Consider the following 26,896-nt stretch of genomic DNA (forward strand, 5'->3'; position numbering starts at 1 on the left):
CTCTCATTCGTCAAAGCACAAAGGGAGGCTGACAGGAGCAGGAGGGGGCAATGAGGGGATGAGGACCGCTGTACCCAGCGCTGCTGCTTAACACTGTGTGCTTATGTGCAGGCTGATTTCTAGCGAGCCCTGTGTAGCACAGCAAACTTGTCTGCTTACAGCAGAGCCCAGGCAAGAGGAAGTGCCAATACAGAGTTGCAGGACCTGAGTTCTTCAGCTCAGAGGGTGCAGTGAGTGCAGGTATCAACAGGCACTGCCAACGTGTTTTTGTATCCATTTGAAAAATAGCACACATTCCACATGAATGAAAATCACATTTTGGGAGGATAAATCCAACTCAGTTTCCTACCCCCTCACCACTGCTTATATGCAGGGGTTTATTATTCCAGGGTTACTTGTTAGGAAGAGACAGTCATGTTCCATTTAGCACTTGGCTGCTTAAATTTGAAATGCAGGCTTTTATTTACTTCTTTGGATGCAGAGGGAAGGAGAGGCTTAGAGGAAAGGGAGAAATTAGGTATATACTCTATTAAAAAGAAGATATATAAAGAAAGAATGTGGATTTTGCAATGACGCAGGGGGGGCTTAAAAACAAAGCCTCTCTGCCAAGTTTGTCAGTATCCTCTGAAGGATGGAGACACAGCCCTTCCCTCTGCAGAGCAATCACTCTCATGCAGTCTGGCACACATTCAAGCCCAAAGTTTCAGACTGGTGCCCACTTCATCCCTCTGCCTCCATAAAACTGCAAGGAATAATACAGAAAAGATGTGCCTGTACTTGCTTTTCTGGTAACCTATTACAACAGGAGAGTGCAATTTCATGGCCAGAGCACTTGGCTGAGCTCAGGAGAGATGTTTTCTATTCCATTAACTGTTGTAAAAATGAAATGTATGCTTTTCTTCCGCTGTCTACTGCTCCTTGTTCGCATCCCCATGGCATAAGGACTTGAGATCTGAGTCTCATTTTCCTCAGCGCCACACCGAACCATTCTGACTTTGGATACAACAGGCAATTACCAGGCTGCAGCAACTGGGGCAAATAGCAAAAACATGTGCGTGCTTAGCTGATGAATGATAACCCCGTTACCAGCTTTCTCCCAGGTACCTGTACCTGTCTGCTCAAACTTTTGTAAAAAGGGCCTTACATTCATTATCATCCAAATGCTTTGGAAAGGGGAGTCTTTCCAGGACAGACATCTTTATCCGTTCAAGTTCCTGCTTTCCACGGGAGGAAGAACTTAACATCCACAACTTTGCTAATAAAAAGAGATATGCTTACGTTGCTTTCATGTTGTTTTTGGGTTCCAGTGGGATCTCTAAAACTTTGGTGTTGCCAATAATTTTTTCATAGCTGGTGGTGGTGACAGTTTTTCCTGTAATGCGATGGACTTGATAGAAAGCATGAGGTTTGAGTATCCGTTCATCTGCTGTCCCGATGAAGATCTGAAGACCCAATGGTTTGTTCTCCATGTAACCGTGAAGCTGGCAAGACATTCAGAATCAGGTGTCACACACAGAGCTTGGAATACCCTCATTTCAGCAGAGGTACTGAGATGCTCACAGATATGGAGATCAGGAAGTAAGCCTCTCCAAAAGTAATGCCCCCTATTTATTTCCATGGAAACTACCACAAATACAGATAGTACAATAACACTGCTTGATAGAGCAAATTCTCAGCTACAAAACACTGTATTTTCCAACTTGGTCGTCATCATTAGCTGTGCATTTTTGCCAGTGATGAACAGGAGCCCGCAAGCTGCACTCATAAAAATCTGCATGGCCATCAGGAGTGCGGGTTGTCTTTTAACATCACTGCTGCTGAAATGCACCACCCACTGCCTCACTGTGCTCACATACACCGTTTGCTCACAGACAGACAAACACTGTATTTTCTGCCCACCATCTTCTTCCCCTAGGGAGGATGTTCTCTGTTAATATCTACTTTTCCACCCTACAAAGCTCTCAGTCTGCAAAATTCTTTAATAGCCTTAAAAATATATGCTCTTGTTCTTCCTAACACACTCAGGTGGGGTTGATTCCCTGCTCACTGAAATTCATCCTTCCCCCAGTTGCTGGGGAAGGATGTTGCCTTCAGCCACTCTTTTTGCCTTCCACTAAATCCTCTCTGTACAGACAGAGATGGTCTTTTTGTTTTGTGACACAGTGAGGACTTGGCTGAATTAGATGTAAGAGGGTAAGAACCCTCTACAGTTCAAAGACATAAAGAAACCCTTCTATAATAAATAACATGTTCCTAAACAGTATTTGCTTCAAGAGAAGCAAGAAAGCCAGAATTTCTTTGTAGGCCAGAAGACAAAGAAATATCTTCTTCTTCATTAACATTCAAAATTACAAATCAAATCATCCTAAATTTCTCACATAACCAAAAATGAAAAACAGACATTTATCTTCCACATGGCTAGTGATCTAGCTGAAAGGGAACGTTATAGTCTGAGACACACCAAATTTGTTTTCAATTATTCCATCCACATACAAAAGCTTGATGAAGCTGTGCAAAGCAAACAGAACTAGAAGAAAACACAAAAAAGGAAGATCAAGCTAATGGTAATTACGGCAAACCTTTCTTTTTTCTCCTCTTTTTTTTCCTTTTTCTCTTCTCAGCAGTCAGCAGGAGGTATCTTTGCACAGAAGGACTAATCCCCCCCGGAAGGGGACCACATGCAGCATCAACACGATCCTGGCAACCTTCCTCCAGTATGGCAAATGTAAAGCGACACTCGCTCTGCTAAGCTATCATTACTCACGTAGCACATATTTGCAAGGCACACAAAGATGATGTCCGTGCCCCAGAGACCTTACAACCTAAAGCTCCATTGAAGCCAACAGACTTAAGCACGGGTCATGCATGGAAGAACCTCAGAACCCAGCCCAGACGCAGCTCAGACATCTACAATAACTCACTCACACAAGCACTCTGCTACGTTGTTAGGAGGGAATTTAGGGTCTGAGGCTCTGCGCCAACGTGCCAATTGGCAGCCAGGCAGAGGAGGAGCAGAGCTGGGCTCCAAGCACAAGAGCTGTTGGTACTGGAGGAGCAACACTGTCTAGAATGTGCTAAATATGATGGCAGCCGTGAGGAGGTTCAGAAAGAGACAGAGTGAGGCAAAAAGAAGACAACAGAGGTCTGGACAACAGGTCTACTGGGAACAGAACTGAGTGTGCAAATCATCCCCTGCTTACCCATGGTGAGGCCCACTAAGCCCAGGTCCTCTGAGAGCAACACTGAAATGCAGCCTAAGCACAGTTCTTTCAAAATCCAGGATTTCCTGGCCTTCAGCAAAAAGCCATTGTATGACAAAAAGCCATCTTGTCTTTACAAGGGGAGAGGGAGAAAGAGAAGAGAGGAGGTTTTTTTAAGTACTGTGCCTGACAGCACAATCTGTGGACCCAGCAAGGACGATGAGAGGTGCTTTGGGCTGGAGAGTGGCTGCAGTGACAGCAATGCAGCATTTGCTCCACCTATGAACTTGCCGAGCAAAACCCAGAGTTATCACTGGGAGACTGGAACAGAGGAAAACAGGTAACAAATTACAAAGGAAAATTTGCCCCAGGTGAGGGCCGGCAGTAGCAGCTATAGCAGAACTGCCCCATGCACAGGTTTTAATACTGACCACCTTGAAAATTAATTGTAAAGGGTGGTTTTGCTCATGTACAGAGCACATTCCCAAGGTAAAACTATTCCTGGTCTTCTAATAACATACACACATGTAGGTGTTCAGCCGTACAAATGCATACACGCTTAAAAAAAGAGGAGTCAATTGTCTGCTCATATGGCAAAGTTTGTGTCACCTGAGGGTCGAGAGCAGTAAAACACATCGTAAAAGACCTCGTCCTTCACAGGACCAGATTTTAAATAAACAGTTTCATCAGTGGAAGAAAGTAAAGTAATTAGTTGGTAATTTATGGCACCACGGGAATGCTTTGGGATGACATCACTGTAAATCAAAATAGCATTATGTAAATCAAATACAATGAAAAAAAGATATATAAAAGTGTTCTGCAACCTAATTTAAAAATGATGCTCTTATCTTGAGCAAACTGCTTATATTTTACATTTTAAAGGATTACACAAGGGATCATTTAGCACAAGCATTTCCATCTGCCACTCATACACCAAGAATACACCAGGATGACTTAGGAACAAAACGGGATGGACAGCTCACAGAACTGCTGTAGGCACACGAAAGTCAGAGTTTTACACCAAGATTTGCCACTAACTTGCTGCATTGCTTTGGTTGTGCCATATAATCTCTCTCCATCCATAACAGGGCAATGCGGATGTTAAACCTTCTTCACAGGGACAGGAAGGAATTGGTATTTTGTGCTGCCCTTTTCATACACAGAAATGCATTGTGAACTAGAATGAAAGAAGATGTTGAAGTTTTGTTTTAGGTACAGTTCTCCTCAAAATTGAGCTGGATGAGACTGTCAGCCTGCACAGACACCTCTGTGCTAGGCACCTACCTCACAATTTAGCAGAAAGCTGACATTTCTTTGAGGGCACAAAGGGGGCAAAAGAGGCTCTCAAAGAACCCTATGGAGAAGTGAAGTTTCTTAATAGTAACTCTGAAGTTCATTTTTCCTCCCTTAGCAACAACCAAGCTCCTCTAACGCCTCAGGATTTTCTAGTCCCACTCCTCTGCTAATCCCTCAGAAGGGCAGAGCACAGCTGGCAGAGCTGCAGCTGCCCAAGGGCAGGGCGCAATGCTGTGCTGCTCAGCTGGAGTGGGAGCACAGCAGGATGAGGGCAGAGGAGCAGCCCTGCACCAAGGTGCTGTCCTACTGCCTTTCTCACTTCTTGCAGTGATGGAAAAAAAGAAAAGAAAAAAGAAAAAAAGATCTGGATTTCAGTTTCGAGAGAGTGAGAATTAAGAAAGATTTATGAATAGAGAACTCTGGAAGGAAATATGTTTGTGTATTATAAGGTGAGCTATTCACAATAAAACTCCCCCAAACTGTATACAGATCGAGCTGGAAAAAAACCAACTCCTTTGAGTCACATTTGCCATAAGGGGAAGGAGAAGCCAGACATGATGTGTACCTTTCCATACTCTATTTTGGGATTTTAAGATCCTATTTCTTTCAGTTGAAAGATTTTTCTTAAACTTTACTTTTGCATAACTCTTATAATATTAACATGGCCAGACACGGGCTGGTCTGTGACCTGAGGAAATGCAAAGCACTTCGGCGGATAAACAAATAACATCATCCAGAAAACAAGGAGACTTTTCTTGTTCGGTTTTCACTGTTACGATTGGATTTCTAAACAAAATGGAAATTTGTGGTATGATTAAAATCATCAGCTCACCTCTGCATAAACAAAATTCCTTCACTCTGCACTCCATCCATAGATCAATAGCAGTCAGACTTGGGAGAAGGGGCAGTAATTGCCATTTTCAGAATGGCACATGCAACTCCACATGCAAAACACAAGCAGATGTGCCAACAGCAGCTGTGGATGGGCAGCCCAGTCACCTACTCAAACACAATTCCTGAGGCAGTGCCAGCAGCTGCAGCCACTGAGACCAAGCATTGGGCACATGAGAGAAGGCATTATTTTTCCTGAATTATTCTGAATTATTTTCTGCATGTATTTCTGAATTATTTCAGAACTCGGATCTTATAAACAGAAGAGGCAGACCTGAATACATAACACTCACAGAGCAAGTTTGAAATCTAAGTCTAAATCAGTCCCTAACTCAGTATGTTCAGATGAATCAAACCCTGCAGCTGCACAGTCTGCATAACCTCTGGCTGCAGTGATTTAAAAACGCAGGTTCACTTCTGCAGCGCTGTGTAAATAGCAAATCTCTCTGCAAAGCAAAGCCTGCAGCGCTGCTTGGTTACAGTATCTGGGAACGGAGTGATACATTGACAGCATCAGGAAGGTGAATTCCTTAAAGATTCTCTAGGTGGCCAGCCACAAGTACAACATATGCACACAAAGAGGGAATTCAGAGAAACCTTTGGAACTCAGATTTTTGAATATTGCATGTATTTACTTGAATTTAAATATTACTGCAGTTTATATAAAACTGTATTATCAGGAAGTAGGAAGAGCAGATAGGGAGATAACTGTTCTTAAACAGGGACTTCAAAGCAGCGAGGAGCAGTGACATGCCAGTCCCTACAGGCAGTAAGCACAGTGAGAACTCATCCCTGCCGCGCTGTGCCATGCTGTGCCTCTCACCAGCTACAAGATCTTGGTTTCTGCTAGCAGTGAAAGTTTCTGCATTTGCTTTTTTCATTCTTCAGGACTTCAAGTTGCACGTCTACAAGCCAAATACCTGGTCTGCAAGCAAACAGCAATGGGCTTTGCCAGACAGCAGCAGGAGCACCTGCAAGTCTTAAAGGCACCTCTGGAGAGCCCTTTGAGGACCTGTGTGATGCAGGCTGCGTGTTACAGACACTGATGGCCTTTGAGAGTAGAAGGGAATAATTTGTTTCCCACTCATCCACACAGAGCTTTGCTTGTCAAGAATTGAGGCCTTTCTCCCCTGGGAGATATAAAGCTACACATCTTTAAAGATGATTTTGCACATCTTCCTGTCTAGACAACGCAAGCTACTGCCAGGAGGAGAGTATAAAACTAGGGAATAAGGACATCGAGCCTAGCGAATTAATTTGTTTGAAATAAATCAGCTCTTCTGCTTGTTTCAGCTCAGTCTATTAACGGCTGCGTTCTACTTGTTATCTCCTGGTGGAAGTCATTTCAGCTTCCCACTGAAAGGGGTGTGCATGTGTGTGGCCGTGGTGATTCAGAGGGGCCACCATCAGGCGTTGGTGGAAAATGGGAAAACAGAGCTCAACCGGCAGCGCTTAATTAGAAGCAAATAGAAAGCCGCGTGAGAAATCGCTTCCTCCTACTGCTTCCCTTTTCCTGCTGTACACGAGGAGATAAGAAAGCACTCACAGGATCGCCCCTTGGTGCACACAGGGCAGCATGCAGGCTCAGCGCTGGCTGCCTGAGGAAGGAGCCCCACTCCCCCAGCTCCCACCTTCCTCCTGAAGCAGCCAGAGGTTGCAGAGCTGAGCCTGTGCCCTGAGGGCTCTGACACCAGAAATTATTTCCCGCTCACACTACATCTGCCTGGAGGCTGCTTTCCACGCCAGCATCTTAGGACAATATGCAGCAGAGCAGAGGAAGATGTGCTTGTCCAAACGGACCCTGCTTGCCACAGCTCTTCTGCAGTGCCTGCTCAGTTCGTTTCCTGGTTGAAGGAACTTTGTGTTTTGGATTTGATCGTTAATTCCCATCATTAATACTCTCCGGCTGCAACACTTCCAAGGATTTTTTAGGGGAGCCTTTATTCAACAATATTCTGACCAGGATGGAAAAGTGTATTTTCTCAGGGAGAGCACCATACCAATAGCTGTCAGTAATTAACAGAAGACCTCCTCCAGACACCATACCATGTAGTGGCTTGCTCGTCTGCTTTCACTGGAGCTGACACTGAGCAATAAAGTTGAAACTTGTCACGTTTCTGTTCAATTTGATGTACTTGGGACACAGCAAAAGAACAGAAATCATAAGGAAATTTCCAAGGACTGAATCTCATTTGTGCTGCTCCTCACCATAAATGACAACCAGGCTCCCAGTATCTAACTGGGCTTATTAGTTCGTCCCAGGATTTAAAATAGAGGTCCACGGCAGAAAAGACAGGAGGAAGCAACTGAAGGCCAAAGCAGGCTTTAGTTCCTCGCTGCCTCGACACAGGTCATTCTGTAACACAGGCAGGTTGTTGCTTCTCTGCACCTCAGCTTTGCTACTCCTCACTCAGCACATCACCTCTTCATGAGGGACAGAATCCCTTTCACTGGGACAAACAGACTCAGCTTAATGTCTTTAAGCAACAGAGAATGTAGTTCATGTTCTGGTCAATTTTCTCAGTAGCTAATCATCCTCACTGTCATCGAGTAGCTCTTTTTGCATTACTGTTTGCAAATGCACAAGTCAGCTTTTCCTCCAATTTTGGCTTATTAAGTCCGTATTTGATATTCCCTATATTCAGTCCAGTTCTGTATCTTAACAGAAGCCAATTTCAGGCTCATCCACGTTTTCCTACCTCACCTCTGAATTATCTAGACCTTTCATTTCCTCAGTGGCTCCAGTGCATTCTCAGATAGATCCCAAGGCAGTCATGCTACCAGTATACACCAGAACAGTGTGAGGGTACCAACTCATCTGGCCTTGCATTTGATGAGATATTCATGTTGAAGAGAGTTTCCCAGACTTATCTAAAACCAAGGTCTGCATTCTCAGAACTGCACATCAATCCCCACAATAGCACATGTAACCACAGTAAATGGATGCACGACCCGACAGCTCAGCACTCGTACAATCACCACAGTTGTGCAAACAAGCTCAGTAATCCTGCAGGTAAATTAGGCATGAAACACACAGACAATTTGTCAAACATGGTGATTTGGGGCAGAATCCTCAAGGTCCAACAGCAGGCAGGAGCCTGTGCAAGGCTTGCCTTTGCTACAAGAAGGAAGTAAAGGGGACGAGAGCACACAGAAGCATGGCACAGCACAAGCCAGTCTTGCTGCACACACCCAGCACAGCCTGCAGAGGCCAAATTCTACGGAAGTGCAAGCACCAGCACCCAGCTTCATCCCAGAGCTCCAACTTCCCCTTCCCTGAGCAGGGGGACAGGCAGAGAAGGCCAAACTCAGCTACCTCCATGTGCCCCCAGCACAGAATCCATCCAGCCCTGCTTGTGGGAGGATAAATTACGATAGCAAGCTGTGATTTGGCTTTGAGTTTCCATCAAAGGCTCTGGTTTCACTAATAAGCAAAACAATTAGCTGACTGTTGGAAGTCACACACATTTACAAGCCAGAGCCCCATGGGAAGCCTAAGCTAGAAAACAAAGTCTTCTTTGACTTGAAAACCACAAAAACACATAGGGCAAAATTCAAATATAAAAAGAAAGTGAACATACGTTTGTCATTGTAAAGCAGCTCCTGTGTGTTCCATTAACAACTCCACAATTACTGTTTTTTTTTCAATAAATAAATAAAGAAAGAGGCAGTGAAAGTCACCACAGTTTTAAAAGTGACCACCCAGGGGAAGGCGGACTGTGCTGCTGTGCCACTGCCGTGCTGGGCCAGCACTGCTGCACCTGGGCAGCACCACGGCACCAAGCTCAGTGCTCCAGAATGCCCTTCATTCTGCTGCTACCATCAAACCCACACTGAAGATGTCGTTGTGGCAATGGGATGGAAGCTCATACCAGGTTATCCCTCCCCTTGGCTTCTGAAACGAGGCTGACATGGACACCCCTTGCCTGTTTGCCCGACCGGAGGCTCCTGGGGCTCAGTCAGAGAAACCACCAACAGCTTTGGATGTTCTCTGTGCCGAGAACAGAGGAGGCTGAGGACCCAATCAGCTTTAAACAACTACAGCTCCCAGGTGATTTCAGGGCACTGGCAGCAGGCAGGGGCTCTGGTGTCAGACTGCCTGAGGTTCCTTCTGCTCCAAGGAGGAAATGAAGGAACGAGGTGGCCCAGGTGCTCCAGCCCAAAGCACAGACCCCGTGCAATTTTCTCTCTCTCAGCCTTCCTGCTCAGTTTAACTGACTGCCTTCAACTCAACCCTGACCCCAGCACTTAGCAGCAGGGCAAGCAGTCGCAGGGAGCTGTGAGATGTCTCTGGGGTCTGCAGCACAGCAGGGCCCAAGTGTGGGGCTGCCACTTCCTGGTGAGCACCCAAACCACTGCAATGCTGCTACAAGGCAAGGGCATGCTCCCATCCCGTCCTCTGATGCTGCCCTCACAGATAAACCACCAGCTGCTCTCCGCAAAGGTTCCTGGTGCCCCTGAACACTGCGTAGGTCCAGGCCGTGCCGACAGTGGCCATGGCTGTCCGTACGGGTCAGGCTGTGCACCATGAACCAGCTGCTGCCTTTATAAATCAGAGCCCCAGCAAAAGCACGCTCGGATACTTCTGCAAACTGCAGTCTCAGATTGTGCTGAATCGACTGAACTATCCGGCACAAGCAATGCAAAACGACAGCTTTGTAGATGAAAAACTTAATAACGTGGGGAGAGTATGAGAAACTAAATGAGAGATGCAAAGAAGTTACTGACTGCTTCTGTGCTCGTTTTCATTCAGAAGGATTTGAGCCTTTTGTAAAGATAAATTAGAGAAGCAGTCTATCAGGGGAAGGCTTTGCTAAGATGGCAATAAAAAACAATGTCAGAGTTAGGCACACTCCTTTGAGAAAATTACTACAAATTACTGTGCTGAAGAGCTGTGTAAAACACAGCTTCCCCATGGACTGCTTACAGCAAGCTAAGTCCAAAACACATGGGCAACTGGGGAAAAAAAACTTAGAAACAAGTTTCTCAAACAGATTCTCAACAAAATAGTCTCTCTCAGCATCTCTATGACCGTGGCAGATGCACAATGGAAACTGACGCCCTCTGTCACTACTCTCAATTGCTGTAGGTGAACGCGGCAGTAAAGCACACATTTATCTATCTGACCACCTACAAGGACCTAAGTGTTTCAGAACACAACCATTTCTAATGAAGCAAGCACAGATCCAACTATCCAGAGCGCGTGGATAATGACCTGCACAAATCAACTGCTCATCTTCCTTTAAAGCTTTCCCTTCCCCTTTCTCTTTCTCTTGCCTTGAAGGAAGGACAAGGGCTCTACTTGGAACTCCCCAAAATATCACACAATTACATATAATATCAATTCAATCGTGAAAAAGTCTGCCTTCATGCAAAGCAATGGGACAAAAACAGAACAGCAGAGCTTTCTAAATTTTTATGGCTTTTAAGGGACCAGAGACTCTTCTTGACCACAGGGTAAAGCTCATTCATACCCAGCCTTTCCTATCAAATAGGTTATTTCTTTTCATCTCCATCTCTGCTGAAGAATTGAAAATCTGTCTCCCTGAAGCACAGAGGTTCTTACTGGCACATTTTCCCATGTGCAAAGGAAAAAAAACACCTATTTGGTACTTTGGTGCATGCGTGCAAACTACGTACTTTGTCCCTGCTACTCCGGATTTCCTTGCTGTTCTCAGTGATCTGACATCCAGGGGGACACTTAGACCAGCAAAATGTTGGCATTCAACTTACATCTCTAAAAGGCTCAAGTTTCACTTTAGTTGACAGCAAGCTGTAGTTTCCTTCATAATGATTCAGAACTGAACTGGGAGCCTTCACTTCTCCATGTCTCTAGATGATCTCTGAAGTTAGATGTTGTGAACATTATATGGGATTAATGCCTTCTCTCTTCCTTCCCCAGGTAAACAAAGCAAATGGCCTCTTCTGCCTGGCCCATCTAAATTGTCACTTTGATTAATCGAACTCTTCTCCCGCCAAAGTTGGAGTGCACAACTGGTGCAGAGCACAAACTCTCAGGGCTAGATATGTGAAGAGGAGGAAGCAGCATCAGAAAGATAAACCACAAGATAAGGCCTGGAGGATGTGAGATCTGCTGCTTTGTATCTTCAGAGCGCCCAAAAGAAGAAACTTGCATGCAAAATTAGTTTTCAAAAAATAAATATTGCAGACCAAGACCAAATTGTGAAAGCTAGCCTGCATTTCTTCCTCCAGAAGGCTCAGTGGCATAATGAGCCACACAAAGGGTTGATTTAACAGGAAATTAGAAAAAATATATAATATATTTTAGAAAAATTAATCAAAATAGATGAGTAGCAGTTTATCAAAAGTGGTGTAAAACACAGCAACACGAATGGGATGGATGGTCGCTCTGTCTATGAATACCACCACTGTGGTGGGGCTCAGGGACCCAGGGTACGTTTGGCTTCTCAGTGTTTAAGTCCAAAAGTTTAAGAGACAGTGCTGAGCTCAAGAAGGTTGGCATGGAGGGGTCTGAGCGCTCAAAAAAAACCCCAACCAACCTGAGAGTGGTTGGTGTGCTCAAAAGCGTGGCCAAGCCCCAACGCCAGGTCTAAAGGCCACAACAGTGCAGCCCTGTCATCCCCAGGCAAGCACTGCATTTCTGCAACAGGGCTGAAAGCAGACACAACTGGTTGAAAAGCCATGTAACCCAATTTCCTTGCAATCGGTTGCCTGAAACTCATATGCACTTTGCACAGTGCTAGAAATCTCTTCTGTTTCATTTTGTCTGTGGCTGTAATATCAGAATCTGACTGGAACACAAAGTTAAAATGCACTGAGGGGGAAGAAGGAAAAAAGCCTTGAAGCCAAATAACTTACGACATGAAAGCTTTGGATTTTACTAGCCTTCATGAGTTTCAGATGTCATAAACTGTACAGGTGCAACTATCTCAGTGCTCTGTACCCATATGAACTCTGTTACATTCAAGTGAACAGAGATCCAACAAATACTTCCAGGTTTATAATAAACCTTCATAAAGAAACTGTCCATATTTCCCCCATATGCAGGCACAGCTGTGCAGAGGCACATCTGTTTGGGAGACTTTAACAGGGATCTTTGATTTCACAGTTTAAGATCCTTAAGCTCGACAGCAAATTATGATAAAACTAGGAATATCAGTTCCTGCCTCCAACAGAAAATATAAATCCCTCTTTGATTAATATTGATTACAGGAAGGAAACAAAACACTTGTATTTACCCATATGACAAGAAAGTCATTCACTGCAATAAACATCCAGAGGTTAGGAACATCTTGGAAAGGTACATGATACTGCTTGTAAGCAACTGAGAAATGACCGAGCTCTGACTGCATATACAGTTCACACATCCACGGAGCTGCCAGCACACCACGGTGGGTTATGAGCTTGTCAGATTTATAAATTAAAAAGAATCTTGTCTGTTAAGTTATGGCAAACTTGATGGTGATGTGGTGATTGCTATTTATTATCACGCTGTACCCTTAAGTATCCAGTTTACATACACAAGCCCAGCTCAACCAAAGTAAACACATTCATTGATTTAACAATTTATGGCTTGATTTTAAAAGGGGCTGAGCCTGCAGGGTAATATTTAACATATCTTTGAAGTCAAGCACAAATCAACCCTGTGAAATTACTAGTATTAATCACATGCTTAGAACTGAGCAGAAACATCAGCATTTTCCTGGCCTGGGCTTCCTGTAGCAAGTCATGAGTGCAATGGGAACAGCTGTAGAATGCACCCCAACTTTGCTTATTGAAAACTGTAGCTGTGGCTGAGCCAGATAGGTGCCATGCAGTTACCAGCAGTATCACATCAATACGTTGCAACCCTGACCAAAAGCCTGGCTTTCCTTCAGGATACTACCTGAAATGAGCAGGAAATGAGTGAAAAGCCTGATGTGGCCCCAAACAGCTATAGTCCAGCTACTCAGCCATTTCTTTACCACAGACTTTGTGCAGTGAAGAAGCCCTTCCATGGATCAGCTGCAGGCCAAATTTGGTTACCCTCATCCCTATCAGCCTGGATTTGGTTTGCTGATTTCAGCAGCATGAATTCCCTTCTCACAAGCACAGGTAGGACCAGAACCAGAGTTTTTAATAGCACTACAAGCAAAATCTCAGACATAGAAAATTTTGTGCCTGGACAGAAATCAGCCCAATTCAGCAGGGAGCTCCTGCTTAAACTCATTCATCCTTTCTCTGTAGAGTTACAAAGCTGATCAACACATTCTTTCTACAGCCACAGCCTTCAAGAGGGCAAACATTTTCTTCAGCTCATCCCCACTGCTATGTAATTCTGATGCCCTCCTGTCTCCTTATCACACCACAATTACATCTAGTACCATTTCCTATTGGTGTCACATATCCAGGACAAAAAGGAGGTAGCAAGTTACTGATAGTTTTGCTCATCATCTATGGAAAGTTATGTATAAAGCAGGTGCTAGACTGAAAATAACATAATGAGTGCTTGAATCACACACAGGTGAGGTCCTCTGACCTGCATTTCATGGGAACTCGTTCTGCAGGAACCCAGGGCATCAAGGCTCTGAAACGTTCATCCACAGTGCTGCAAATCTAACACAGTCTGCTATTTATTTCAAATCTCAGCTTGGTTGGTCTCTGAGCCTGAAAGCCAGGCATGATATCTTTACACCTTGAGCATCTCAAAACACCCTAACCAACAGAGAGCCTGTTTTCAAGGTAAAATGAGCTCAGTTGGAATTTAGGTCATCTAGACATCTTATGACAGAGCTGGATCACAGGAATTCAACATTTAGCCCAGAAAAAAGTACCAAATATTTTTGTTCAGTTTCTGAGTTTTCATAAGCCAGTTCAAACCAACTTCTCAAACTTCCTCACCACCACCGTCCAACTTCAGACATCTCATGCACATCCACAACCACACACAGAGCCACAAGCTCCCTGTTTCCGGGTCAGCCCCCGGCACAACTTTCCACCGTAAGCCGGCCCATTTTTCCCCATGCATTTCCTCTCCAGTCCTTACCTGGACCACAGGATGGCCTCCAGTCGGGGCCTTCACAGCCCCTCGGCTCCCCTCCGTCTCGTAGTGCGCGCGGTGGTGGGGCTTGGGCTGCACCTCGATGCGCAGCTCGTAGGAGCCAGACTGGCTGGAGAGCGGCCACTCGAGGGGCGGCAGAGACTGGACGGGCAAGCTGGGCACAAGAGACAGGCAAGCTGAAGCTTCCAGCACTTTACTTCTCAAAGCCCTGATACATTTGCCCACCAAAGACCCCACCAGGGCTGCAGTTATGCAAACTAATGTGAATTTTTTGCATGGCGCAGAACCAGTGAATCACTTCAACAACGTTTCTTCCAAACCCATATCTTTCATCCCTTGCAGTCATAGGAATTGGACTCCCATTAACCTTTGCTGTCCCTAAGCACATAGCTCTGCTTTACAGCAGGGTCTGCCCTAAGGATCACAGTGCATGGGATAGGGCATTATACCATCGGAGAACCCACAACCACGAGAAGCGTTACATACCTGCAGATAGGTATTGCTGGCATCAGTTGCTTTGTCCAGGACGGAGGAACCAACAGAATCGATTCTGGCGCTGAGTTTCTCCTGTCCTCCTGCTCGCAGGGCCCGTGGAAGTCAACAGTCTGAAAGACGTGGCACGGAATGCTGTTTTTGTGGGAAGGCATTGATGAAGGGTCAGGGCTGGTTTTCCAAATTTTGGTGGGAACACCACAGGAAGGATCTGTAGGAAGGCTGTTCATAGCATCCATGGAAAGAGGAGCGCTGGACAACTGCGTGTAAGTAAGCGTAGAGCTGTCTTCCCTCAGGGGGATGCGCGGAGAGGACTGTGGAGAGGGGGTCCTTGACTGTCGTGGAGAGGTGGAAGGCTGCTGAGTGCAAGAGTACCTCCGTTTTGCACCTGGTGATGAAGACCTTGAGTTGGGACGTGGTGATGGTGAATGTTGTCCCAAGCAGGTTTCCTCCGTGATGCTTGTTCGTGGTGACATTATTGGAGAGGTTCTAGGAGAATAATGAGTATGGATGTTTTGAAACTGCGGACAAAGGTCATCACTAGGACCATTATTTGGTGAAACACATGGTGATGTGCAAGGAGATAAATTTGTCTCTGAAATGAAACTTGCAGAAGAGCCGCTACTAGCTGGGCTCAGACACAGTGGTTCTCTGTAGCCCTCAAAGCCAGGGACGGGCAGGGTAACCCTTGGGCTAGTGGTAGCTGAGTTTGACTGATGTTCTACCAAAAGAACATCGGTGTCTCTGCTGCGGAAGGGACCCCCTGAATTAATCAGTTCAGGATATGAAGTAATTTCAATCCTAGGACTCGGAGCAGAGGCCCCTGCGGCGCTCGCAGGGTGTGTAGGTGCTGTCCCTATGCTATCTGGCTGTCCATATCTGCCCATGGGATCTGCAGAAAGGCTAGGAAAAGGCAGGGGGCATGGCTTGAGGCCACAGTCCAGGACATCATGAGCGTATGCAACTCCAGAGGGTGGGCTGTTGGTTTTATGTGGAGTCGGTTCTTCTGGAAAAAGAAGGGTCTCTTTAAGACTATAAATATTATTACAGAAGCTGAGCAATCGCAGATTAAAAATATGCATATTTATATACTGCTTGTGATCAGATATTAGGTAAATATTTGTTTAGTTATTTTTAACTGCAATTAATACTTGTGAAAAGTACTGGATTATCAGCCAGGGAAGCTCAAGAGCAGATGAGGCACGGACAGAAGCACTGCCAGCACCTCCACGCTGCCCTGTGGGCTCCCACGACCCGAGCCCTGAGCTAGAGGGGTCATCTGGAGGGGTACACAGCACATCAGCTCTCTGCTGGCCTTCCTATTCATTTGGACAACTATAGCCATCAGCACCAATGGGGGCATGGTGATTCTGGTCAACCTTTATCAGGTATGAGCTGGAGCGAGACCGTCTCATCATGAAACCTCTTCCAAGTAAGCCTATATAAAACCAAAATGTTGAGGAACAGCTTTCAATGGAGAGAAAAATATTTCTTACGCATCAAATCCCAGTAAAAAAAAAAAAAAAAAAAAAAGGCTTCATGAAACCAATGCTGAGTTTAAGTTCTTAATTAAAAAGCCACTTGTTTGGGTCCATATCACCACAATGAGTTTTAGTGACAAGTTTAGCACAGGAAAGCACCGGGTGATCAGAAATCAGGACGTGTGCCACACAAGGAGTGCCTCACTGAAGTATTCGAAAAACAGCTCCAACATCTCCACCTCCCACCCTACACAAGGGAGCTTTTCCCATGAGCAGTACATTGAGTGCAGAGCCAGGCCGGACACAACTGCACTTTGTGCAAAAGCAGAGAAGCTGAGAAGCCCATAGTGATGCTTCCACACACAGCAACTGTGATTTAATTTCAGGGGTTTTCTGTTAGTTTTCACTACTGAATTCCTCTGAACACAAAAGCAAAAACCTCCACAGATGGGTTTGTAGTGAATGTAAGGAAAAGTTCAAAGCCACCTTTACTTTTTGATGATGAACCCCATTTTCTCCTCCAAAGTGACAGCATTTCCCAAGTATGGGACTCATCAGCTCTGGGAGGAACTTTTGGTAAAATTAACTCAGCCTGAAGAGCGTGCAAATGAAGACAGAGTCTCAGCATGGACTGCTGCTGCTTTTTGTGCTGAATGTTTTGCACAATCTGGAGAAAACTCTGTTTAAAGAGCAATTTCACAGGAACTGCTGAGCATAGTGTTTATTGAAAAACACCAACCAGCCAACCAACCCCAGCCACACAAAGAATCTACATGGGACGGAACCAGAGATGACTGGGAAGCCCAGTTTGCAGAGCTTTTAAGGTTCCTTCTGGCACTTAATCCTGGCCCATCGATCTTGGGGGGGGGGAGGGAAAAAGCAACAAGTAGCTGAACTTGGAGCAGCACACATCTTTGCACATTATCTCACTTGTGGGAATTCCCGTGTCACTCACATCACCCAGATTCTGTTGCATCATACCCAGATATTGGTGTGGCTCACCCCCCCGTAGGGCTCAGTAGAGCAGCGCACCTCTTGGCTGTCACAAAAACATCACTCCCACTGCTTGCAGAAGAATAATTCAGATTTAAATTGCTGCAATAAAGCAAAATCAGCACCAAAAAGGCGAGGCTTGAAATGAGATTCACACCACCACCAGTACTCGCAGCTTCAGCCAAAGATCAGGGCCGCCCTGCTCCCCACAGCTCCAGCAGCAGCTGCCCCACACATCCGCTCCTTATCTGTGCCACAGCTGCTGGGCAACACGCAGCAGGGACAGCACTGCAGCTCCTCACAGCTCGTGCCAAGCTCTGAAGCTGGTGTGTTGAGATTGGCACTGGAGGGTATGAGGAAAGCAGCAAGATACTTGGATGTGCACGTGTAATTTTAAGGTCTTGCAAACAACTCCCCCTCTTTCTGTTCATTAAAAATCAGCCTTCAGATGACTTTAGTTTTGCCTTTCACAGAAATACTGTGTCTAAATGAGCACTTTCACCATTCATGTTCACCCTCCCAAGGAAGATCCATGCTCCAGATGTCAATAACCCCACTTAAGAACAGCAACAAGCTGCAACACGACCGTGCCTCCACACGGCATTCCTCACAGCACTGCAGTGCTTTGTGGCCACACAAAGCCAGATTGCTCACACTGCTAGCAGGGAGAGAGCACGGCAGGCACCCTGTGCCAAGCAGACAACACCCACAGCCTTCCCCAGAGCAAAAACATTTCTCTACCCCCCACCCCTGCCCCACCATCCAGTTATCAATACAGCAGGCAGCAGCACCGGGATGGGACTGGGCTGCAGACAGTAGCGGGGCTGCATGGGGCTGAGGCTCAGCGCCGGGGCTCCAGTCCCCGCAGGATGAAGGTTTTTTGGGAGAGTCCCAGGCCCTGCATGCCTTCATTGCTGTGGCGAAGTCACTGTCCCAGGCACTGCTGCCCACGCCTGTGACGCTACAGCGCAACACTCTGACTTCACCGGGAGGGAAACGGGGCGGCTGGGCAAAGCAGCAAGCGCTGCATTCCAGAAATAGAATTCTGCCACTGAAATCAGTAGTTTTTGTTTGTGTCGCAGCAGGAGCAGGGCTGGCTGCTCTCAGCTCACTGCCAAGGCGCAGAGCAGCAGCCTGAGCTGTGAGACCCGTGTGAAAACAGCACAGGGTTTGTTCTTCCAAACAGTGTCAGGGAGAGAGAAAACGGGGTGTAGGGAAAGGTTCCCCCTCTGCTGCACCAGTAAGAACGTGCAGCAGCCCAGGGAGGCAGCAGTGCCCGTACATCTCCACGAGGTGGGGAGGAAAAGCTGCCCCCAGGAGCAGAGGGCAGCAAACCCCTGCCCAGAGGTGGCAGGCAGCAGGAGGTGAGGGGCCACTACATCCGCTCCAAGAGGGCTGCTGGGACCAAGAGACCCAACGGTGGTGTTTTTCAAGAACCAAAGTAGCTTTAAAACCATTATATGGAAACTCTAAAGGTGCAGCTTTGCACCCCGGGTTCTGCCATCTCCAAGGATTCGTCCGTTCCTGCATCCCAGCATACACACCAGGCTCCTCCTGCAGACAACTTTTTGAACACAGTTGGACAGACGTCACAGGGAGCGACCCAGCTCCTGTGGCACCTCCACGCCACAAGCGTTATTACAGTGCTTCCCCACCTCCCCTCCCCTGGGCACTTCTCAGCCTTTGCTCTTACTGCTGAATCACCCATTGATTCACCAACAAAACGTTCTCATTTGAAAGGGAGTTTAAAGAAAGCTTCACATCCAAGCAACACCGCACCTCTTCACACCCCGTCAGCTTCAGCAAACTCCGTCACACTCCCTCTGGACTCCCAAGGCTCAGTAAGCCCCAGCCCTGCTCGGGATGCTCCAAGCCCCGCAGCGCTGCGCCCGCGCTGACACTCCAGAGCTGCCGCTCTGCCCCGCAGTCTTTACGCACAGTTCAAAAGACGATCTTTCCTCCTCTCACAATAGCAAAAGGAAGCAGGGCTCTGCACGTCCTATGCAATACCTGAACAGCACACCAGACGCTGCAGACACACGACTGCTACCAGCAGCTCAACTACTCAGCACGTGGCCCCGCAGTCTCCCCAGGTGCTCTCATCAGATGCAATTAAGGAGAGTTAAAACACGGGTGAAAAAGATCAACGGATTGAAGTTCCAAAGGATTTCACCTTTTCACACGCAGTGAAGGGACCTGCTGGCCCCGAGGCATTTCTGCGTCCCTGTGTGCGTGGATTCGGAGTGGCAGTGGCCCACTCTGCTACTTTTTTAAAACAAGGCAGCAGCCTCAAAGCCATTCTGTCAGCCAAATTCGACCTTCCCAATTAGCACGAAACCAAGGATTAACAGATCATCAGAGCAACTGCTCCATTCATCAGAGCAACTGCATTCCAAAATGGGTTTACACAAATCATCACCTAACAAAAGCCGAGGATAGCAGCTGTGTGCGGGAGGGGGAGCTCAGGGGAGAAGCACAGCTTTGTCCTCATCCAATTGCAGCAGCGCATCTCCTGTGATTTAAATGGAGTTACTTATTTCTAAGAGAGTCCAACAGTTTTCAAACTGCATATTGTCACTGCAAAGGGCCAGTGCCAAGCTCGTGGAGGTTTTCAAAGCTGAGCATTTTGCTATTTACACTGACTGCTTGGAAGCTTGAAGTTGGTTTCCTGAGTGAAATCTGGTATTCTCTGCTACATGTGCATATTTGTTTCCTTACTGTAGGGCTGCTGCAGAACACTGCGTCCTGTGTTACTGAGCCAGGTGCAGCACCGAGCTGCAAGCCCTTCTTCCCCTTCTGGTAGCTTCGTACTGGGGAGGAAAGGAAGGACTATCCGGGTTGTGACAGCTACGAGAGGTGGCAATATCCCTGGTCTGTCTACACACAAACATTTAGAAGAACAGTAACATTTACCAACATTCCCTGCTTCCCCTCCATACAGGATAGGCACACAGCCGCTTCCTCTAAGTAGATCCTTACTGCAACATGTAACAGCAGTGCTGCTGGGCTACAGGCAGGGCTCCGTCCTGAGAGGAAAACTTCCAGCTGCTGCCCTCGCCTGTTGTCGTGGAACATGATTATAAGGTGGGTTTTGTTTGCATTTTAAATTTCAAAACACCACTCAAAGGATCACTCCACAGTAACCTCAGGTGTAACAGATGACACCCTAGTTTAACTCTCCTCCTGTGCATCATCCCATCCACGGTGAGCACAAACCAAAAATACAAGAACTGACCCAGAGTGGCAATCTGGCTTCTCTTTTCTGTGCCTCTCATAGTGGAGAGACAGCATGGGAGTGCTGCACAACAACATGAAAAAGGTGCATCAGAACATGTTCATGTGGGAACCCCGCGTGCAGGAGCAAACTCAAGCTCTCCTCAGCTCCGCTGTGCCTCTCGCAGGGAGCTGGAACCTGCCTGCATGCTCTGAGGAACACTCAGCACTTCCCGAGATTGAAATAAGATAAACTTTGGGATGCCACCAGCAGTACCTCCACGTGTCTCTTGGAAGGAAGCGAATCTAACAGGTTCTCTGACAGGACAGAAAGCATCTTCCTTGTCCAAGTGAAGCCACAAATCCCCGGCAGCCACCAGAGCTGCCCCACAGTTCCAGCACCATGTCCAGCCCTGTCCCCAGCCCTGTCCCCATCCTGCCTGCCTGGGAGTACAGCAGATGTCTAAACCACATCTGGCAAGGATGGGAAAAGGCGCATGGAAAATGGCACTGGGTACAAGGCTCCTGCTTATGGAAACAGCTGGCTTAATAAGGAATATCTAATATTAATAATATTGACCGTAGGGTTTTTATTGACTCTTTTTCCCCTGTTGCTTTTATAGCAGTCCCTGTTCCTGTTGTCTCAGGCACACATAAGCACTCCTGAACGCCAGCAGCTTTCAGTAAGAATATTTCAGGCATTCCCATGACAACAAGTTGTGATACAGATCCTACTTTTAAAACACAAGCTTAAGCAAATACTATCAAATCACAGCCTTTGAAACATTCACCAGAAATGCTTTTTTCTCCCAGCCCGCTCCTGGAGCCTCGCGATTGCTGTTGTCCCTTTAAAAAAAAAGATGACTTTGAGCGTGTTTGCAGAGATTTGTTATTGCAGGAGCTGCGAGGTGGGTGGAGCTGCCCAGACTCGGAGGAAACCGGGGCCGCTCAGACGGGCTCTGAATGCAGACTGCAGCACTGAGATCCTCAGACACTCCTATGGTTTTGGTCCCATTTTGAATCCTCCACAGAAAGGACTTGTTTTCCCAACTGCAGTTCAGATGAGGCCAGAATCTCACATGAACAACGAGCATCATTTACCACCAGCATGTGGACAAAGCCCTTCCCCAAAATTTGAACATTTTCTGTTCTCGTGTAAACACGCTTTAATCTTTTGTACATGAAAGGTCACGGATGTACACTGGATTGCTTACAGACTTTGCCTGGTGCTTTTCAAAGCGAGAGAGAATGCTCTCCAGATTACAATGCTGGTATATATGGTTGTGATTTTTTTTTTTTTTAATGCTAATGATTTCCATCTTTGGAACAAACAAAATTACTATTAATTATGGTTTCCAGTCATTCAGACGGGGAGAAAGCAGGCTCGAGAAGGAAGTTACTTCTACTCTAAGCATACACTGCTCCGCATTTATGCGGTTGAGAAGATTAAAACTTTCTACCCCCCACCTACGCACTATTATGTGCTGTGGAACTTCCCACTTCATGCCCCACAGCAGGAATCTGTACTGACAGAAGAAAAAAAGTCGTGAAAAAAAAAAAGAAAAAACCCACAAAAACCAGTATCTGAAGTTTTCACTGAAATTGAAGGTATTTCCATTAAAATCTCTGACCTCTTCCCATTGCGGATTTCTTTCAGTATGGTTTGATCTACATCAAACCTCGAAACAACACTCAGCTTTGTACATCTGCTGCAATCACCCACCCTTCCCAGCTGCCATGCTGGCACAATTTGTGTGTGTGAACAGGTGAGCAAAGAGCACCTCCATAAGGACTCTCCATTTCACTAGGGACAGCCCAGCCAGGCCTAATGGTCTCCTTGCACAAATGCCCTCACAAAACACCTCCTCAGCTCTGCAGAGCCACAACCAACATGTCTTACAAACGACCTCCTGGCAATCCATCCCCCAGATCCTGCCTCTTTTGGCTTCATCTGCTTCTCACAGAGACCTGTATTTCATGGGATAGGAAGCACTGCTTTTTAGCACCATTTAGAAAGCCAGGGAACACATCACAGTGCTGGTCGAACCACAGACCTGCATCAGCTCGGGGAAGCAGAACAGACCGACTTTTCTTGTTTTTAAGCTGAAGTGCACGGCGTTTGCACCCGGAGCAGGAGCTGACTGCCCCCCCAGGCCGCCGTGCTCCTGCCCTGCGCCAGCTCCCAGCACACCCGCCAGCACGATGACGACGCTCACAAGGAGACCAACAGAGCCGAGCGCTTCTGCTTCGTCTCTCACCGCTGGGCTCAAGTTCCCACGTGCACCACTTTTGTAACTAATCAGAAATCCATCCCCCAGCTGCTCGGTCACCCAGCAGGGCTCGGGGCAGCCACCGCCCGCCGGTGCCAACCGGGCACTGCGCCGCGCTCCGGGCTCCCGTCCAGGGCTGAACCCGCGGGGGGACGGCAGCGCCTCGGGGACCTCCGAGCGGCCGCAGGCAGCGCCCGGCTCCGGCAGCGGGGCCCCGTCGGGGCGAGGCGGCTCCTCACCAACCTTCGATCGGCTTCAGGTAGTCGTAGTCGAAGAGGATAGAGAAATCAAATTCCTCCTGTGGGCTGCCGTCCCGAGCAGGGCCGGGGCCGGGGCAGTGCCCGGGGGTCCCGTCCTGCGGGTCGGGCTCCGCAGACTGCGCAGCGGTGCTCATCGTGGCCACCCCCGGCGGGCAGCGGCGGGGCGGGAGGCTCGTCCGGAGCTGGCCTGCTGCGACAGGAGCCCGAAGGGCGATGGGAACCTGAGGTATCCTTTCAAGTGCAAGTGGAGAGCAGTCAGGGGGAAAAAAAAAAAAAAAAGAAAGAAAAAAAAAAAGAGGAGGGGAGAAAAAAGGGGCAAAAAAGAACCGAAATAATAACGTCTTCCAGGGGTCGCTGAGGCCGACTCCGCTGCCCCGACGGCGGTCGCACGCGAGGGGGATCGGGAGCTGAGCGGTGGCAGCTTCCTGCTCCCGTGCAGCCACCTGCCGCCCGGAGCCGCCCCCGGGGAGGAGGAGCCCTGCCCGGCCCGCACCGGCCCCGGGGAAAGGGTGGCTGCTGCGGGAGGATGCTGGAGGAGCTGGGGAAGTGAAACGAGAAAGGGAAACGCAGGGCTGTGGGGGATGCCGATAGCCTCGCACAGTGCGGGGGGTGGCGGTGGTATGGGGAACCTCGGGAAGTCTCATTGAGCTCCCACGGGGTGAGCCGCCCTCTGCGCTCTTACCCCACGCTGAGCACGGCTTTGTGTCGTGCATACAGCCTCTCCCATCCCAGCATCAGGCCATGCTGGTGGAGCCTGCAGCAGCTCCAGGAGGCCAGCTGCCCTTGCCTTGTCCAGGTGCATTGCATCCCATGCCTCGTGCTCCCTGATCCCTGTGCAAGCACCAGCAGGCAGTTTCTGGACACGCCTCCTGCACTCACAGGGACTCCTGCCTCTCTTGACTGGGACACCCATAGAAACACGAAGCTCTGCATAAGGCCTCTGTTCTTTCCCCACCCTGCTCACAAACAGCATTTCTCCAACTAGGTCCCGTCACATTCCCCACTGACCACACTGCCCCTCGGCCACCTCCACCACACTGCCTCCATTCATCTGCACCTTCTGCAGGCACTGCCCCGCATCCTGGCCCTGCCTGCCAGCAGCCTGCTGCCCTCCAACCTCTGCTGCCACTAGCAGTGACTTCACCTGGAGATCCTAAATTTGTGTGTTGACAGCATCTGTGGTCAGACGACTTTGTTCCCTCGCTTTCCTGTCCGTTCAGCCCCCTTTACTGGTGTGCACATTGCTGTCATTGGATCTGTGGGTTTGAAAAATGCTCTCAGTCTGTGGGCAGAGTGGAGTGGCAAAGGCAGTGGGACCAAGATCATTTAAAAAGTGTATTAGCATTCACTTCAACCTGTTTGTATTTGCTAAGCCTGTTAGCAGGTCAACATCAATTGCATTACAAATCTGACCCCAAGCTGTTGGCTAAGCTCACTGAGAGCCTCTTACATAGCACACATCAACCAGGATCTCAGCACAGAATCACAGAATGCATCAATAGCACATAGGCTTGTAACCTGTCCCCTTTATCAGTAATATGGCAGCCAAAGAATGACCTCCTCATCACACTGTTTTTCTCTGTCTTTTGCCAATTCACAGCACCGGAACTGGACTTTCCCTACTATTTAAAATCAGTTCCTCTGCTGAGCTTCTGCAGAGCGCTCAGCAAGCGCCATGGCAGCAGCTCCGGGATGCGTTAGGGGCACCTATTGGTGAGTGCAAACACTGCACGACGCTCCCTGCTGTGGAGGGAAGTAAGGGCAACTGCAAGGGCACTGCTGTGGGAAATCAGGCCTTACTGACATTAATTCTTTACTTGAATGTGGTTAGGGGTAGGGGAAGCAACCTTCCAGAGGGGCAGGTGATCCCGCAGTCCTGCCACGCTGAGGTTTATTCTGAGACCTCTCCAGGAGGAGATGGTCAGCTGGAAATAGCAGGAACCCTACTGCTGTATTCTGTCTACACGCGTACAACTGGAGCGTGATTTAAATAGAGAGAAGCCCTTATTCCATATTCGCAGCCACCAGATTAACGAGGGATGTCACTGCAATCGGGCCCACATTTAACTGAGCAGAGACTCAAAGAGCGATGGTTTTTGCTTCTCTCGTGAATGTGTGATACACCCAGTCCTACAACAGCACGCTCGTATCACGCTGTCTGAACTCCCCCCAGCAGCCAGGAGCAACAAGGAGCGGGGTTTCCACAAGCTCAGCGTGCAGCTGTGTGCACACACGTGTACGTGTGCAAGCAGCGTGCAAAGCCCGGGGCTGCGTGCATCTCCTGCGCCGTGTGCGGCTGCTCCCGCCTGCGTGGCTCCCTGCCTGCCGCGGGTCTGCCGGCGCTCCGCTGAAAAGGATCCAGTGTCTCTCTGCGGTTCAGCTGGAGACCACAGTTAAAGTCTACCTCATCTGCTGCGGCGATTCCTAACGCTACGCGAGGCCCTCGAGCTCTGGAGTTCCTTACTGTCTGCTTTGGCCAGAAGCGGGCTGCGCTGCCGCCGGGTGCAGCCAGGGAAGCCTGCGCAGCCGGTGATTAGCGGTCGTGGCTACTGGGACCCAGAGCTGGGCCCCCCCAGAAGGCTGCAGCTGGGCTGAGCTCCTGCCCTCAGGAACGTGCGCGGGGAGCGGCCCTGCGGGGAGCCTGGGCTGCCGCGTCTGAGGGCTCCGCTTGGTCCCCAGTGTTTAAATTTGAAGAACAAAATATATTAAATTGGCATATTTATTTATCTGCTCTGAAATGATGCTTACCATTTGCTGGAGCGCTAAGCTTTTATCATTGGCTGTTCTATGTGAAATTTGTAAGAAAAACCAAATATACTTGCTGATCTTGGCTTAGCTCTAAAGGGAGCTGTCAGCCTTCCAGCTCACTACACATGGAGCACGAGTGGATAACATCATTTATATTAGCCACAAAAAGAAAAGACACAAACGATAACATTGGCCTTTCAAATTAAGATATGGATGACTGGCAGAGAGCATGGGGAAATGACCCCCTCTTCTGCTCAGTCTTTATCCAATCCTTCATCCTGTGTTTCTTAGCTCGTCTGCAACCCATTAAGAATGTAAAGTTTCTAAGTTATCCTTAGCTACTCCTAGAATTAGTAATACTCCACAAATGGAAAATGTACCTTTTGCTTTCCAAGAGGACCATGTCATGCGAAACAGCTTCACTGCTAATTCATCGAATCATAAATTCTGACACTGGCGAGGAATTAGGGTGACAAGACAGCAATGAGAGAAGTGTTGGAGAAATGCAGGGATTAGCTCAGTTTGTAGGAGTCGGCTCTTCTGCCCAGCAGACAACCTGACAGATGTCAGGGAGCTGCAGCCACCAGGCACAGCGCTGCGTGGCTTCCCCTGCTCCCTCTGCGTGCACACAGGGCACGAGAGGACACTGGTCATATGGGAATAACAGCTCCCGCAGGCTTCCAGGGCGCAGAGGTGCGAGTTATAATGCTGCACCCTGTGGGCCGTGCTGGAACTTACCCTTGTGTTATTTTGAGCAGAAGTGGTCTAAATCCACAAAGTGCAGATCTGGCCTAAGTAGAAATACACAAAACCAACCATCAGTGGGTGCAAGCAGCTGCAGCACACAGATTGAGTGACAGCCGCAGTTTTTGGAGACCTCTGAGGACTGAGTTTAACTTAAACCCCAAACACATTCTTAGGCCAACAGTTAAGAAAAGATGTTTGAGCTGTTACAGCTACATGACTTCCAAATACTACCCAGTGCACCATTAATAATTTGCAGTGAAGAAAAGGCAGGAAAACTACAAGG

At 47.9% G+C, this 26,896-nt stretch overlaps 1 protein-coding gene across 6 annotated transcripts in view; it reads right to left on the reverse strand.

Moving 5' to 3' along the window:
• NFATC2 (nuclear factor of activated T cells 2) overlaps positions 1 to 26,896 on the reverse strand; it is a 99,034-nt gene that overhangs the window by 57,271 nt on the left and 14,867 nt on the right. The window contains exons 1-4 of one of the 6 annotated variants that reach the window (XM_052683416.1): positions 23,102 to 23,747; positions 14,896 to 15,907; positions 14,395 to 14,563; positions 1,279 to 1,481 (exon numbers count right to left, since the gene is read on the reverse strand). In XM_052683416.1, the coding sequence (XP_052539376.1) occupies positions 1,279 to 1,481; positions 14,395 to 14,563; positions 14,896 to 15,907; positions 23,102 to 23,252 (1,535 nt within the window). In that variant the 5' untranslated portion in view covers positions 23,253 to 23,747. Of the gene's footprint in view, positions 1 to 1,278; positions 1,482 to 14,394; positions 14,564 to 14,895; positions 15,908 to 23,101; positions 23,748 to 26,896 lie in introns of those variants that run through there. The other 5 variants (XM_052683418.1, XM_052683421.1, XM_052683417.1 and 2 more) reach the window with 5 other exon arrangements.

The sequence above is a fragment of the Tympanuchus pallidicinctus genome, unplaced genomic scaffold (genome assembly GCF_026119805.1).
Source record: "Tympanuchus pallidicinctus isolate F22 unplaced genomic scaffold, pur_lepc_1.0 scaffold20, whole genome shotgun sequence".
In the NCBI taxonomy this organism is placed as follows: domain Eukaryota; kingdom Metazoa; phylum Chordata; class Aves; order Galliformes; family Phasianidae; genus Tympanuchus; species Tympanuchus pallidicinctus.